The following is a 16998-nucleotide window of genomic DNA, read 5'->3' as shown; positions in this document are numbered from 1 at the left end:
GTGTGTGTGTGTTGTGTTCAGTGTGTGTATGTGTCTCCCTGTGTGCAGTGTGTGTGTTGTGTGCAGTGTGTATGTTGTGTGTGTGTGTTCTGTGTAGTGTGTGTGTTGTGTTCAGTGTGTGTGTTATGTGTCTCCCTGTGTGCAGTGGCTTTAAGGTTACTGGAGCAGTGAAGATTATTGACGATATTGAATTCTTCTGCTTCTGTGAGAGTGCAAATACCACACCCCTCAACAAAAATACAGAAGGTACTGTTACTGTCTGACCGCATCACTTAATGAAGGGGTTGCTCAGAATGAAAAACAGCCTCTTGAAACCACAAAGTTCCCCTTGAGATACTTCAAAATAACAGCAGATGCCTGATCCCACCTCCATTCTTAATCCCACTTCTTTCAATCACCTTTTCAGATCCCCAGTTACCTCCATCCACGTCTCCTTGCTTTACTCCGTGTAACCAGATTCATTCCTCCCATCGACTAACCAGGTCGTACCTGCTACCTGTGTTTACCTATCCCTACCTCACCACCCTACAAACCCCACACCCCACAAACCCCCACAAACCCCAGCCCGCCATTATCAGCAGCTCCCTTTACACCCACCCCAAGTTCTGAAGAAGGGTTACACTCGAAATGTCGACTTCTCCACCTCCTGAAGCTGCAGGCCCTGCTGTGTTCTTCGATCCTCTTGCTCGTCTACCTTATTCTGTCTATCTCCTAGTTCTTTAACCACTGTAGACCACTGCTTGGCCGCCCCCCCCCCCCACCCTAACAATGCAATGATGGAGGTTCTCCTGTCATCTGCAGTGACGATGAGAGATTGAGCCAGTGCGGGGAAAGCACACCAAAGTGGAGGAGCTCAAGCTTTTGTAGCAAGTGCAGTCCCAGCACGGCTAAGCACTTAAGAAAGACTGCCATGTTTGAACTTTGAGCTTTATTTCGTTATTTTTCAACTTAATACCAAGAAGGACTGCAATGTTTAACTTTTAACTTTGTTCCTTATTTCTTTCTACCTTGTTCTTAAGTTTTTGTACCTCAGTACTTTGGTGGCACAGTGGCTCAGTAGTTAGCACTGCTGCCTCCAAGTGCCAGGGACCTGGGTTCGATTCCAACTTCAGGCTACTGTCTGTGTGGAGTTTGCACGTTCTCCTCATGTCTGCGTGGGTTTCTTCCCACAATCCAAAGATGTGCAGGTAAGTGAACTGGCCATGCTAAATTGCCCATAGTGTTCAGGGATGTGTAGGTTAGGTGCTTTAGTCAGGGGTAAATGTAGAATAATAGGGGAATGAATCTGGGGTGTGTTACTCTTCGGAGGGTTGGTGTGGATGTGTTGGGCTGAAGGACCTGTTTCCACACTGTAGGGATTCTATGTCTAATTCTGCTTGTACCTGAGATGGCTACATTGTACTTGAGTACACCTGACAATAAAACTTAATCTAACTCCATTTACCCTCCTTTCTGTGCTTCTTGATATTCCTATTCATGAAATCCATCAATCTTTGCCTTTAGTTCAACCAAGTTCATGGTATCTTGAAGGTGGAAAGTGGGGCAAGGACCATAAATATTGCACTGGAGAGATGGTAAATGCACTCGAATCCCTGAAGTGAGGCTAGAGTTCTCAACCTTTTTGACAGCGAAGCTTGTCTACCATGGCTGTCATACCAGAATCCTCTGAGTGACGCCAGTCTGATTGAGGTCGCTGAGAATTCACAATGCAGAGTTAACTGTGGAGCTGGGTTTCTTCATGTCACTCAGTTAGCCTCTCAGAGATGGCATGGTGGCTCAGTGGTTAGCACTGCTGCCTCACATCACCAGGGACCCCAGTACGATTCCAGCCTTGGGCAACTGTCTGCATGGAGTTTGTACGTTCTCCCTGGATCTGTGTAGGTTTACTGCGGATGCTCTTGTTTCTTCCCACAGTCCACGAATGTGCAGGCTGAGTGGATTAGCCATGGGGAAATGCAGGGTGCCAGGGACTGGGTGGGATGCTCTTTGGATGGTCTGTGAGAACTTGATGGGCTGAATGGCCTGCTTCCAACTGTCAGAATTCTATGATTCAGTCTTATTACACATTTTGTAAAGGAAAGAGAGTAAAGCAGATGGCTATCCTGCCAGAACTAATGTATATTTTATTGATTTAGATAATTTGTTTTCATGGTGCCCTCCATCTTGACTGGATATGCTTACTGTAGTATCATATCTGCAAATGTCATTATCCCAATTAGTCTTCTTTGTAAGTACACTTAGGCAAAGGCTGTTAGGCTGTGGGATGCATCACAAAGTCTCAGGCTCCTGCAGTGCTATGCTATGCCACAGAAGAGCTGACTTTGAGTCAGATCAGAAACCATCCAGGACGATTCTCCACTTCGAGAAATGTCCATCCTGGTTGAGCCCTGAGGTCAGCTGATGGGAAGGGTAGGAGTGGGGAGGCCAATTACTGCGACTACCATAGGGATGAAGACCCTCCAGAGTGTTACACTGGTCCATCAGCAGCTATGGGATTGTAAGAACTTCATGAGTCAAAAGAAATGAAAGGGAACACATCATAAATAAAACAGAGGCACCAATAGGAGGAGGTGACAAATCAGTGAGTGATTTCACTGGTTTATATTTAATGCCTAGGAGTGATTACAAAGCAGTAATCTAATTGAGAGACCTCAATTACATTAGAAAGCATGCAAGCAGAATTCCAATATGCTGCACCTGAACGTTGGGATTAGATTACTGTCTTCAGATCACACACTTATTGTTATACAATATACATGCTTTCAGTTTTATGTGGGAGTTTAATTTGAGTTTTGGGCTGGAGAAGACGACAATTGTTAGCTTTCTCCACTCACCCAAGTCAGAAATGTACGAGCAAGATCGGCAATTTGAAGATAGGGTGAAGAATTAATCAAGGAATTATTTACGTAGAAACAATGAGGAACTGGAAAAAGGCTCCCTCGTCCATCCAGCCTGTCCCTCAGGTGTCGAAACCCAAACACTTTCTATGTCACTCTGCGTCCCAATCAATCAAAACTCATTCACATTATTCCAGTGGGGAAAACTAACTGCAGGGATCAATCGTTTTTGTTACTTTTACCCTCTTTCCTCCTCGGGACGTATCGGACACGTCTCAGAGTGTGAAGGTCATGGATTCAACAGAGACCTGAGCCCCTCCTCCAACCTAACAGCGCAGTGCAGCGCTGAGGGAGAGCCGCAGTTTCCAAAGTACCACCTTGCAGATAAAATGTCAAATCAGGATTGTGTCTGTTCCCTCAGGTCGACAGAAAGGATTTCCATGGCATATTTGAAGAAGGGCAGGGCAGTTCTTCCAGTCTCCAGGCCAATTTCCGTCCTCTATCTAAAGTCGAAAAGTGTGGCGCTGGAAAAGCATAGCAGGTCAGGCAGCGTCCGAGAAGCAGGAGAGTCGACATTTCAGGCATAAGCCCTTCATCAGGAGTGTGGAGGGGGGAAGCATTTCAGGGAACACCTCAGGGACACATGCACTAAACAAACGTTTGACTCTCCAGCTCCTCGGATGCTGCCTGATCTGTTGTGCTTTTCCAGCGCCACACTTTTTGGCATACACCAAACAACCCCACCGCCCTGATCTCGACTACTTCCACTCCCCCTCCCACTCCACCAAGGGCATGCAAGTCCTGGGCCTCCTCCACTGCCAAACCAAAGCCACCCGCCACCTGGAGGAAGAACACCTCATCCCCTTCCCCCAGGACCCCCAATCACACAGCATCAACCTTGACCTTTATCCAACATCAGTGAAAGACCACAGTTGAGAAGGGCTCTGGACAAGAGCAACCCATTTTTTTCTCTGAGGTGGACCTTGCAGCTTTACAGTTTCAAGCTGACTCGAAGGTCACATGACAAGTTGCTTTTGTCACTCTTGACAGAGAGAGTGAGTTAATAGGCTGTTAGGTAGAATAGGAGGGCATTCACGGCACATGTCTGACAGTAAGGTTCCTTTGGGTACAAGATCATTCAAACAATTGTTTAAAAGAAAAACTTGAACTATATTGATGTGTGTAGAGCTACCTTTGTGAGTTTAGGTTAGTTATCCTCTTCAGGTCACTCACAGTTAGACGCTAATAAAGTTCCCCTAACTCGCCTCAACCCTCTATCCAATACTTTCAAATAGTTCTCTGCACTTGATCAAGGGAATTTATGCTCCCATCCCCTGTCCCTGTAACCACCACCTCCCCATCTCTCAAACCAGCCTCTTTGTATCCTCCCTGTGTTTTTTTTTAATTCATTCATGGGATGTGGACATCACTAATCAGACCAGAATTTTTTTACCCATCTTATTTATCATTAAAAAGCTCATAGAAACATTATCTTGTGGGATAGGTGCAACTACAGTGTTCTTATGGAGGGAGTTTCAGGGTTTTTACTCAGGTGAGAGTGGTTTTTGAGACACATAAGATAATCAGAGGGATAGGTAGGTTGGACAGTGAGAGCCCTTTTCCTTGGATGGCAATGGCTAGCACGAGGAGACATAGCTTTAAATTGAGGGGTGATAGATATAGGACAGATGTCAGAGGTAGTTTCTTTACTCAGAGAGTAGTAGGGGCGTGGAACGTCCTGCCTGCAACAGTAGTAGACCCGTCAACTTTAAGGGCATTTAAATGATCATTGGATAAGCATATGGATGAGAATGAAATAGTGTAGGTTAGATGGGCTTCAGATTGGTTCCACAGATCAGCGCAACATTGAGAGCAGAAAGGCCTGTACTGCGCTGTAATGATCTGTGTTTTATGTTCTATGTTATATGGTGATGGGCTCCCTTCTTGAACCTCTGCTATCTTCTGATTATCTGATCACATCATACAGGTCTTGCTGCATTTGGTTATAAACTGCTTCAGTATCTGAGATATCATGAATGGTACTGAACATTGTGAAATCACCATCAAACTTATGATTGACGGAAGGTCATCGATGAAGCAGCCATATAGTCATAGAGATGTACAGCATGGAAACAGATCCTTCGGTCCAACCTGTCCACGCCAACCAGACATCCCAACCCAATCTAGTCCCACCTGCCAGCACCCGGGTCATATCTCTCCAAACCCTTCCTATTCATATACCCATCCAAATGCCTTTTAAATGTTGCAATTGTACCAGCCTTCACCACTGGATGTTTGGGATGAAGACATGACCTTGTGGAACTAACTGCTGCACAAACCACAACCACAACCACAACCATCTTCCTTTGTGAGGGATATGTCTTCAACTAGCACAAAACATTACTTTGGTTCCCATTGACTCTACTTTGGTTAGGATGCCTCAATGTCTCACTCAGTCAAATGCTGCCTTGATGTCAAGAGTAGGGACCCACACTTCCCATTCTTCGTTTGCCTATATTTGGACCCCAGCTGTAATGAAGTCAGGAGCTGCATGGCTATGGTGGAACCCAAACCAAAGCACCATTGAGTGTGTGTTATTATTTTGCAAGGGCTGATTGATAGCACTAGGAGAAATTGAGGACTGCAGATGCCGGAGATCAGAGTCAAAAGGTGTAGCATTGGAAAACCACAGCCAGTCAGGCAGCATCCGAGGAGCAGGAGAGTCGATGTTGTAAGCAAAAGCTCTTTCCTGATGAAGAACTTTTGCTCGAAACATCGACTCTCCTGCTCCTCGGATGCTGCCTGATTGGCTGTGGTTTTCCAATGCCACACTTTTTGAATCTGATTGATAGCACAGTTAATGACCAGTTCTATCACTTCACTGATAATTGAAAATCGACTGATAGGGTAGTAATCGACCAGGTTGGACATGACCTGCTTTTTGTGCACAGGACATATTTGTCCAACATTCCACATTACCATGTTAATGTTATAGATGTACTAGAACAGTTTGTCGAGGGCATGTGACCAGTTCTGTACAAGTCTTCAATACGGTTGCTGGAATATCGTCAGGGCCAATAGCCTTTGCAGTTTTCAGTGGCTTCAGCCAAGTCGTGGTATCACATGGAGTGAGTCAAATTGGCTGAGGATTGGCAACTGTGATGCTGAGGACCACTGGAGGACGTCAAGATCGGCCAATTGGCACTGCATCAGTCTTGCCCTTTGCACTAATGAGCTGGAGTCTCCCATCATTAAGGATGGGGTTATGTATGAAACCCCCACCTCCTGTTAACTGTTCAATGGTGCACCGCCATTCATGACCAGGTGTTATCGGGCGTATGTCTGATTCTTTGGCTGAGGGATCACTCAGCTGCTTTCATGGCTTGGCATGCAAGGAGTCTGCATTGTGGCTTTCCCAGGTAGACACCTTATTTTCAGGTATAGCTGATGCTACTCCTAATATGTCCTCCTTCATGTTTCATTGAATCAGGATTAATACACTGGATAATGAGGGATTATGCCTGGTCTGAATTTAGAAATTGTGGTTCAATGCAATTCTAATGCTGCTGCTAACCCCCAGCACCTTATGGATGCCAGTCTTGAATTAATAGATCTTTTCAAAATATGACCAATTCAGCATACTGATAGCACCACACAACGCGATGGAAGTATCCTCAGTGTGAAGATTAGACTTCATTTCCACAAAAAATGCACAGTAGTCATTTTTATCAATACTATCATGGACAGAACCATCTGCGACTGATAGGTTGGTGATGATGAGGTGCCCCTCTTGTTGGTTCACTCAGCACTTGCCTTAGACCCAGTCTAGCAGGTATATCTTTTAAGACATTGACTCTAATGGAGTCACTGGGGTGAGCATTGAAATACCTGACTTCTTAACTGTTATTTCAGGACCCTGATTACAAGTCCACTGATACACAAGTGCACCCATATTCACACAAAATATTGAGTGCTGCTTATCATCTTCTTCCTTGTAATCGTGTGTTTTCCTGACCTTGGCCCCATTCCTGTCACATCATTCCCCGACACTAAACTAATGATCTGTCAATGGCCTGTTACAGGAGCCTTTAACTACATAAATCTTCTCACTGGATCACGATGGAGTTTGCACTTGGTGACATTGCTGCTAGATTGGTACTGCTCATTTCTGATGAAGGGCTTATGCCCAAAACGTTGGTTCTCCTGCTCCTCGGATGTTGCCTGACGTGCTGTGCTTTTCCAGCGCCACACTCTCGACTCTAATCTCCAGCATCTGCGGCCTTCACTTTCTCCATATACTGCTCTTGGGGCAGGGTGAGTACGTGCTGATAGGTAAGAATTAGTTTGGTTTTTTTTTAACTCTTTATTTAGTAACCTGAAAGTGACCGAATAGTGTGACCCCCTAGCTACTGAGCAAAACTACTTTCAAATCCTGAATCTTGGTGGGTCAAGGAAGGGCTGAAGATGGGATGTTACTGATTTGGCTGCATTTTAGATGAGCAGGTATAAAGCACACTAATCTATGATCAGTAAATATTCATCTCTGCCTCAGCTCTGATTAGATGCCCTACAGTGTGGAAACAGGCCCTTCCGCCCAAACAGTCCATACCGACCCTCCAAAGAGTAACCCACCCGGACCCATTTCCCTCTGACAATTTAGCACGGCCAATTCACCTGACCTGCACATCTTTGGACTGTGGGAGGAAACCGGAGCACCCAGAGGAAACCCACACAGAACAAGGAGAATGTGCAAACTCCACACAGACTCCCTAGGCTGGAATTGAACCTGGGACCCTGGTGCTGTGAGGCAGCAGTGCTAACCACTGAGCCACCGTAATGCATCATGCTGCATTAGTTGATTATTTTTCACATTCTGAACTTTAATTTCAAAGCAACAGGCAGATTCCTACTGCTAATAAGTAGCAAACATAAACTCTCCCTTTCACGTCAGAAATGAGGAGATTATGGTAGTCTGGTGGCAGCATACTACATCAGGTGAAATATGAGTGTGCACGGCTGAACTTATAAAGAAGACAGATTGCATGGCTATGACTGAACATTATTATGCACATACCTTATGTACATCTCTTCCCGGTTGATATCCTTATAGAAATTCTGTGGATAGAAAAAGAAACCAATTACTTCTGATTATTTTTTAAAAAAACACGCACACACAACTTTAAATATCTTTGGGATCTTGCAAGCAGGTTTAGCCACCAGGCTGAAGCAGGAAGTTCGAAGCAGGTCTTGCATAAAGCAAGAGCTGGTTCACGTTGTGCAGACAATCCCTTGCTTAGGGACTGGAGGTGATCAAGTAATCAGTTTGAGTTGGTCCTCACACATGGCAAGAGCTGGCTACTTCGTTGAGTTGGAAACAACTGAGGCAAGTGAGCAGCGAGAGCTGAAAGGAAATCAGAAAACATAGAACGTTACAGTGCAGTACAGGCCCTTCGGCCCTCGATGTTGTGCCGACCTGTGGAATAATCTGAAGCCCATCTGTCCTATCCTATTCAATTTTTATCCATTTGTTTGTCCAATCACCATTTAAATGTCCGTAAAGTTGGCGAGTCTACTACTGTTACAGGCAGTGTGTTCCACCCCCCTGCTACTCTCTGAGTAAAGAAACAATCTCTGACATCTGCCCTATATCTATCACCCCCTCAAATTAAAGCTAAAAGGTCTTGGATAGAGAGAAAAAGTCACAGATTGGTGGTGAGGGGGAGCGGAAGAAATGGTATAAGGAGAATTTTTAAGCAGCAAATCTGGTGTCAAAGCAAGGATTTTCTGGAAGAATTCTTAAAGGTCTGGGATATAGTTGCTGACAGACTAGATGCCGATTTTGGAAACAGGAGTAGCCAGTGGAGAAAGGGAGCATGCCATAAGTGAAGCCAATGGTTCTGAAGCCTATTTGAAGAGATGATGGAACTTGGAATGGGAATGAGGTCTGTTCAATCTGTGATGAAAGCGCATTGTCGTTCTGATGGAGCTGTACTTTGTGAAGCCCAGGAGAGCTCTGTAAGGTGACTAAAGTACGAAACAGGATTTGTGTAGCATCAGAGAGGCAAAAAAGTCAGAAGAGAGATCAACACTAGGGAACGTCAACTGTGTCGGTACCAATAGCCAAAAGGCAGCTAATGAGCTTAATACATAATAACCTGCAGGTAGGGATTCTTAATGAGTTGGAAAGAAGTGAGAAAGTGCTAAAATGAGATCAATTTTCATCCCTGAATTCCATGCTTTAGTCAGCCACTTAAGGAGTGAAGAAATGTTCTGTGTTTGCATCACTTGGATGTGGTAGCAGAAACTGCCAAGGAATTATAGGATTGAACCCTAAACTCTCCCTCATGATGATCAAGATCCCAATTCACAATTTGGAGATGTGCAAGAAAATCGGCCCATCATCCTGGGCCTCATCCGATATCACTAAAAAAATACTGATTATCTGGCCATTATCTCACTGCTGGTCATGGGAGCTTGTTGTGTGCATATTAGCTGCCAAATTACAATGTATTATAAATTCAAATGCTAATTTTGCTAAGAATCAAATCAAAGCAATAAAAAGTAATTGAAGTGCAGTGGAGCAGCAAAACATTTCTCCATGGGCAATCTGTGTGCATTGAAACTATATCCAGAGCAGACATGCTCAAACACAGCCCATAAGATTCGTGTGTGGAATGAACTTTGAGAGGAAGTGGTGGATGCAGTTACAGTTACAACATTTAGAGCACGTTTGGATAAGTTCATGAATAAGAAATATTTGGGGGGAAATGAATAAAGTGCAGGCAGGTGGGACTAGTTCAGTTTGGGATTATGGTCGGCGTGGATTGGTTGATCTGAAGGCTCTTGGTTTCCATGCTGAATGACTTGATTATTTCTCTGGTCTGAATAAGCAACTCCAAATCAACATGGATGGACTGAAGGACTAGGGGCATGGGAAACTGTTGGAAGAAGAAGGAGAGAAGCAACAGCCTGGAATATCATGGCTGGGCAGCATTCAGTTTGGGTCCTAAACCTTGACAAATGTAAGAATGATTGCATTAAACACCAGGAGGGAAGAGAAGCTGTACCGTGAAATGGATTGTGGCTGGCCCGTGTCTTTTGTGATAAAAGATTCAAGGAGGGAGTCAACACTTTTGGTGTCAGAGGCAATTTTAATCTTAGTTTTAGTAAGAATAATTTTAAAGCTTCAGGACCATGTGAGCAGTCAACACAGTCATGAAAGAGAGCTGAGAAGCTATTGAAATTGCCTACACCTTAAGTATTTGGGGAAAAAACATCAATGCTTGCTGTTTCACTCTGCCTGAGGGTTATTGTTACAGGGTGAATGCAAGCTAGCAAGTAGTTTAAGGGTTACAGGGAAAATGCAGGAAGGTGGACGTGAGGAATGTTGGATTCTCCATAGTCCTATTGAATGGTGGGCTAGACTCAAAGAGCCAAATAGCATACTCCTGTTCGTATTTTTTATGATATTACAACGACCGGCTCTAAAAACCTATGAGGTAAGTTAAAAGGAACAGATTAATGTGTACGAACATGGGTCTATTACAGGTGAAGACTAGAGAATAGGGAAATGACAGATAAGTTAATGTAATTGAAATGTATCATTTTCACAGACATAGAAAATCTAGAAATGCTAGGAAACCTTGGGACTTGTGAACGTTAGGAACCAAAAGAAGCAATGCTTCAAAAAATGAATTAGTCTGAAGTTTGAAAAACTCCTAGATCAGAGGAGGAACATCCTAGAACAGTGAAGAAGGTGGCTACATAGATAGTCTTTGCATTGACTTTCAATATTCTATACATTCTGGAAAAGTTTTTGCAGAGTGGAAGTTAGTAAATGCAACCCCACTATTTAAGAAGGGAGAGACAGAGAAAATAGAGCACAGGTGACCTCTTAGTTTGATGTCGGTGGTCAGAAAGTGTTAGAATCTGTTATTAAGAAAGTAGTACCTGGACACCTTATGAAATAATGATATGATTATGCAGACTCAACAAACAGCCTTACAACAAAAGAAAAGTTACAACACAGTAAAGAGCCATTCAGCCCATTGTGTGAATGAACAAGTTGCCCGTTCTCGTCCCATTAACCAGCTCCTAGTTTATGGCCTTACAGGTTACAACACTTCAGGTGCAGATCCTCAATAAGTTGAGGATTTCAGCCTCTATCTTCAAACTGAGTAGCGCTTCCACATACACACCGTCCTCGGGATTACAAGGTTTTTCCTCAAGCCCCTATAATTCTTCTTCCATATCCCTAACTCCCTGCGCTTTGGTAACTCTCCTCTCTGGAAAAAGTGAGGACTGCAGATGCTGGAGATCAGAGTCGAAGAGAGTGGCGCTGAAAAAGCACAGCTGATCAGGCAGCATCCGAGGAGCAGGAAAGTCAACGCTTCAAGCACAAGCTCTTCATCGGGAATTCACCACTCTGTTAGGGGAGAATTAATTGAATTGGAGAATCTGAAGGGTCCAGGGATGTTAGTAATGAGGTAAAGATTGCCATGGAGAGGGTGAGGGCAAACAGGTTCAGGTGGAGGGATAGAGGCTGTCATGCAGGGTATGAGGAACCATGGGTGTGTAAAAGGACATAGATTTACACAAAGGATATGAGAACCAGGGGTCATGGGCAATAGAATTAGTGTGGAGGCGTGGCGAAGGATGGGAGGTTGTTTTGTTTTATTCCTTTCCTTACAGCTGCAGCAAAATGCTGTAGAACTGAAGCTTGCATTTCAAACCATCTTTCCTGCCCGATCTCTAAACCGTCTCATCTGGCAGATGATGGGGAGATGACCGGTGATCCTGGAGAGGGTGTCTGGTAGATGGCGGTAAGTGAGTTGGTGACCCTGGAGAGGGTGTCTGGTAGATGGCGGTGAGTGAGTTGGTGACCCTGGAGAGGGTGTCTGATAGATGGCGGTGAGTGAGTTAGTGATCCTAGAGAGGGTGTCTGGTAGATGGCGGTGAGTGAGTTGGTGACCCTGGAGAGGGTGTCTGGTAGATGGCGGTGAGTGAGTTGGTGACCCTGGAGACGGTGTCTGGTAGATGGCGGTGAGTGAGTTGGTGACCCTGGAGAGGGTGTCTGTTAGATGGCGGTGAGTGAGTTGGTGACCCTGGAGACGGTGTCTGGTAGATGGCGGTGAGTGAGTTGGTGACCCTGGAGAGGGTGTCTGGTAGATGGCGGTGAGTGAATTGGTGACCCTGGAGAGGGTGTCTGGTAGATGGCAGTGAGTGAGTTGGTGACCCTGGAGAGGGTGTCTGATGGATGGCGGTAAGTGAGTTCGTGACCCTGGAGAGGGTGTCTGAGAGCGGCAGCAAGGAGAGGACTGGCCGAGAGCCAATCACAGGCATCCGGTATTGGCTTATGGAGGAGGAATGTTCCAGCTGGCTGCTGTGGTGGCAGTTCCTCTTGGCCGTTGCGACAGTGTCCAGTGGTCGTTCGCTTTGGATTCCTCGGTGGCACTGCCCAGGATTCCATTGGCCAACTCCTACAGGCAGCTTCAGTGGAGTTTTCCGCCCTGGCATTCTAACGGCCTGGCATCTCAGTCTTTACAGCGGCACTGCCTTTTTCCAGACCCAGGAGCCGGACATTGAACTCAGATGGACATTGTGTCAACGTTTTTCTCATCTCTGCCTTCTGTTATTGGTATTGATATGTGGTATGGTGATGAAGACTTTTCACTGTATTGTCGTTTGTAAAAAATATAAGTTACGATAAATGACTATTCTATTCATTTGCAGCCCCCTCACAAAGTTATAGAATCATTAAGATGTTCAGCATTGAAACAGACCCTTTGATGCAACACGTCCATGCCAACCAGCTATCCTAACTGAAATTAGTCCCATTTGCCAGCACTTGGCCCATATCCCTTTAAACCCTTCCTATTCATGTACCTATCTAGATGCCTTTTAAATGTTGTACTTGTAGCAGCCTCCACTACTTCTTCTGGCAGCTCATTCCATACACGCACCACCCTCTGTGAAAAAGTTGCCCCTTAGGTCCCTTATATATCTTTCCCCTCTCACCATCTCCCAATGCCCTCTAGTTCTGGACTCCCCCACCCCAGGGAAAAAGACTTTGTTTGTTTATCCTATCCATGCCCCCTCTTGATCTTATCAATGAAAATCTATACACCCCTGGCATCTTCTCCAGGGTTGGGTTGATGGAGCCAGAAATAATCCAGACTTGCTGCTCATGAATTGGTGTCAGGCCAAAGAAGAGATCACTCTCTGAGCCACAACAGAGGCTCCAATTGTTTAGTTGTGGCTGGACATTTATTGCTTAAAATTATGAGGTCCTTAAATTGGACAGACTTGAAAATAAGAATGGGGAGGATAATCTGTACAATTAACTCCCTGCCTCCTTTGGTGGGTGCCAAGCCAAACTCATGCCTGCGGCCTGTGCAACTAATGTTACCTGTATTGCTGAATGGCTACACATCTCTGCAGGGGTCCTGCATTCATGTGAAACTAGCATTGCTTAAAGCCAGCCTGTAGTTTTTAAACATGAACGTAGAACATAGAACATTACAGCACTGTGCAGGCCCTTCACCCTCGATGTTGTGCCAGCCTGTGGAATCCATCTACCCTACACAATTCCATTACCATCCATATGTTTATACAATGACCATTTAAATGCCCTTAATGTTGGCGGGTCCACTACAGTTGCAGGCAGAGCATTCCACGCCCTTACTACTCTCTGAGTAAAGACCCTACCTCTGACATCTGTCCTATATCTATCACCCTTTAATTTAAAGCTATGACCCCTCATGCTAGCCATCACCATCCGAGGAAAATGGAGATGCATTTTGATTGGAGCAGAAGCCAAGAGATGTTTATGGAAGTTTGAGTGTGTATTTAAAGAGACAGGGGGTGCAGAAAAGTTGGGTTTGACCCATACAGGACCAGGTGTCCCTGGAGAGAAACTTTCCAAAGGCAGGAAGCTGTTGTTGTTGGGTGTTGGGAGTTAATGTTAAGATTTCCTGATTTCTTTATTTTTCTACTTGTTCTGTGAAGACAAAGCTTAACTTTGCTTCTTTTACTATTTTGTACCTAAGATTTTTATATCTGGGTACCTTTACACCTAAGATGGTGCCAAGTGGAGCGACATTATACACTTTTCACTGACCTCCTGTACTCAGGTACACATAACAATAAAATAAAAATCAAAAAAGTGGGAATGGAAAAGCACAGCAGGTCAGGTGGCATCTGAGGAGTAGGAGAGTCGATATTTCCAAGTGGGGCATTCCTGATGAAGGGCTTATGCCCAAAATGTCAACTCGCCTGCTCCTAGGATGCCGCCTGGACTGCTGTGCTTTTCCAGAGCCACACTTTTTGACTCTGATCCCCAGCATCTGCAGTCCTCACTTCCTCCGAGTCAATAAAATCAAAATTGCAATTGAAACCTAATCCAGGAGAACCTGGAGGGAGAACCATAAGAAATTAAATAATCTTCAGGTGAGGTGTTAAGGCGAGTGTATTTATCATTGAATGCTACATTCCACCAACAGCATGGTCAGCCTCACACACTGCTCAACTACCAGACTCCCGTCACTCATCTGGTCAGTGCTGTGACCATCAATGGGACTATCAAAGACAAGTATATCCTCACATCTAATTCTTCTTGTCAGATCCCTCCTCCTTCAATCTACATACACTTCTGATTTACTAGCTCCAGGTGACATAAAGGATTACACATTGTGTAACTCTCTCTTTCCATCACAATCCTATCCTTAGACCTTTCTCTTTTCTGGTGGGCAAGGTCATTAACCTGCCCAGGCTGTTGTGGAAGAGGAAGAGGCAGAGGCAGAGGCAGAAGAGTGGGAACACAGTGAGGAAGAAGAGATGCGAGTGCTCAATCTCATACCAGCTCAGACACCAACATCCAGGCAGGACAAGCTCGTGGTGAGACAGCAGATATAAGAGGCATGCCATCAGTGCAGGGGACTTTCTCACACAGAGGATGGTTGTGTGTATGGAATGAGCTGCCAGAGGAAGTGCTGGAAGCTGGTACAAGTACAACATTTAAAAGGCATCTGGATGGGTACATATATAGGAAGGGATATGGGCCAAGTGCTGGCAAATGGGACTAAGTTAGGTTAGGATATCTGGTCGGCATGGATGAGTTGGGCTGAAGGGTCTGTTTCCATGCTATATATCTCTGTGACTTTACAAATGGTTGAGTCAAACGTCACTCTGGAGTGAGTCCAACATGAGCACTGCTGCTGAGGATTCAGCTGATGAGTTTGATCAGGTCAGCTACAGCAGAAGGCTAACAGTCAGACGATGAATCTGAAAGTAGAAGGTGATCCATTTTTGGGTTGGGGGGGGTGGAGTTGTGGAAGAAGAAAGGAAGGGAGGGTGTTCCTTCCTGCTGTTCCATCTGTATCCTGTTTGTGCATGCTCAACATATGGAGTTGAAGACATGTCATTAGCTGGTGCAGCCCGCTCTAATTTGGCAGCACTGGCACCAAACCAATGTCACACGCTGATCAACATTATCACCCTGTTTTACTGCATTCCTCCAGCAGGTGCTCTGTGCCTGCGCCAGGACCCTTACCAAAATGACATCCATTTCTATCCCACTAGAACTGTGCACATGCATGGTGATAGCCATTTTGGAGCCAAAATCGCACATTTAGAAGCTGAAATGCAGCCATTATTTCTTGACGTATCCATCGCCAGGCTGTATTGTAGCAGCAGTGATTGCAATGGCAGAACTAACCTCCGCAATCCAGGGCTCTGATGCCTCGGTCCTAATCCACGTTTACCCATCACTCCCAAGCTCACTAATCTACTATACCCAGAGTTAAACATTGGAAGCAAATTTAAAATGGAGGCAATGTTTCCAAGTCCTTCTGTTTGTTTTTAATTCATAGTTACATAAAATACAATACAACAATAACGATACAAAAGAGAAATAGGGACATTGCCATAGGGTGCCCAAAATTTCACAAAACAAACAGCACTACATAAAACGCATACAGAATTTCACACAAGTCACTGTCCTCTTAAAGGTACCACAATGACAGAAATCCAAAGAGTCCATTTCAGCCCCTGAAGGCAAAGTTTACAGTCAGCCGAAGCACACAATATACAATTGCAAACACTTTACACATCGCCTGCATCCGGCACAGAGGAAAGCAATATAGCCAAAACAAGATTCACCAATAAAAATCACTGATTTCATAACTCAACTTCCTAATCCCTCTATTGCCTTGCTTCCTCTCTGTCTCTGTAATATCCTCCAGCCCCACAGCATTCCAAGGTAGCTAAGCTTATCTCATTCTGGTCTCATCAGCATCCTCGATTTTAATTGTGCCAGCTATGCCTTTCACTGTCCAGGCTCCAAGCCTATTACCCTGCTTTCCTTCTTTAGCCAAATTTTTAAAACCCACCTCTTTTGACCAACGTTTTAGCTATTTGTCCTAACAACTCCTTCAATTCAATATCAATTCAAATCTTAACAATTTTGCTTTGTAACACCCTGTTGTGCTATTAATGGCACGATAGCAGCACAAATTATGGCTGGTATTATTTAATTGAAATTCCTAAACTGGGATCAATCAGACGTTCAACCTTAAAAGTAGTAAAGGTTGTGGAGAGAATTAGCAGCAAAGTAAGATCTCTTAGCATTTGTTTTTTAAACACACTGGTTTTCACTTCAAAGCACAATGTGCCATCTCTTCTCTGCCTGCATTCTTTCAGAAATTAAAGTCAGAGCACAGAGGTGAAGGTAGAAAACATTACACTGTGACACATCTGAATTTATTATCTCCAAAGCTATTCCAAACTGTCAGTCGATGATTTATTCAGTTTATTGCCTCTTGAGATTAAATTAAGCAAAGCAGCTCCCTGATGTCAGAGAGTTATGTACAAACTCTCCAACATGTATCATTATTAAAACCTGCAGCCAATTAATTAAGATCAGGTAGTTCATTGTGTTAATTCTCTGCTTACCAGCTGGAATTTCACCAACCTAATGAGCTGCTTAGATATTCAGATAGTTAGAATAACTACACTCTGCAACTTTGACCGGATAAAACTCCACGAATATTCTGTCAGTTGGAACTTACTTTGAGAATAGTTCTCACTAGGTATGCACTAGTAAGGTCTGTCATCTTCTGATTTGGAGCTATGTCTGTTCTCCTTAACATTGATGACTATCGCT

The 16998-nt window shown here is 44.5% G+C and overlaps 1 protein-coding gene across 1 annotated transcript in view; it reads right to left on the bottom strand.

Annotated features, from left to right (window-relative positions):
- Nucleotides 1-16998, bottom strand: part of LOC122556798 (dedicator of cytokinesis protein 2-like) — a 727415-nt gene that overhangs the window by 115322 nt on the left and 595095 nt on the right. The window contains exon 36 of the mRNA XM_043703987.1: nucleotides 7912-7952. Within this exon, the coding sequence (XP_043559922.1) occupies nucleotides 7912-7952 (41 nt within the window). The remainder of the gene's footprint in view (nucleotides 1-7911; nucleotides 7953-16998) is intronic.

This window comes from Chiloscyllium plagiosum, chromosome 14, assembly GCF_004010195.1.
Source record: "Chiloscyllium plagiosum isolate BGI_BamShark_2017 chromosome 14, ASM401019v2, whole genome shotgun sequence".
Taxonomy (NCBI): Eukaryota; Metazoa; Chordata; class Chondrichthyes; order Orectolobiformes; family Hemiscylliidae; genus Chiloscyllium; species Chiloscyllium plagiosum.
The sequence above is the reverse complement of the archived record's forward strand: the minus strand, read 5'-3'. Positions and strand labels throughout refer to the sequence as shown.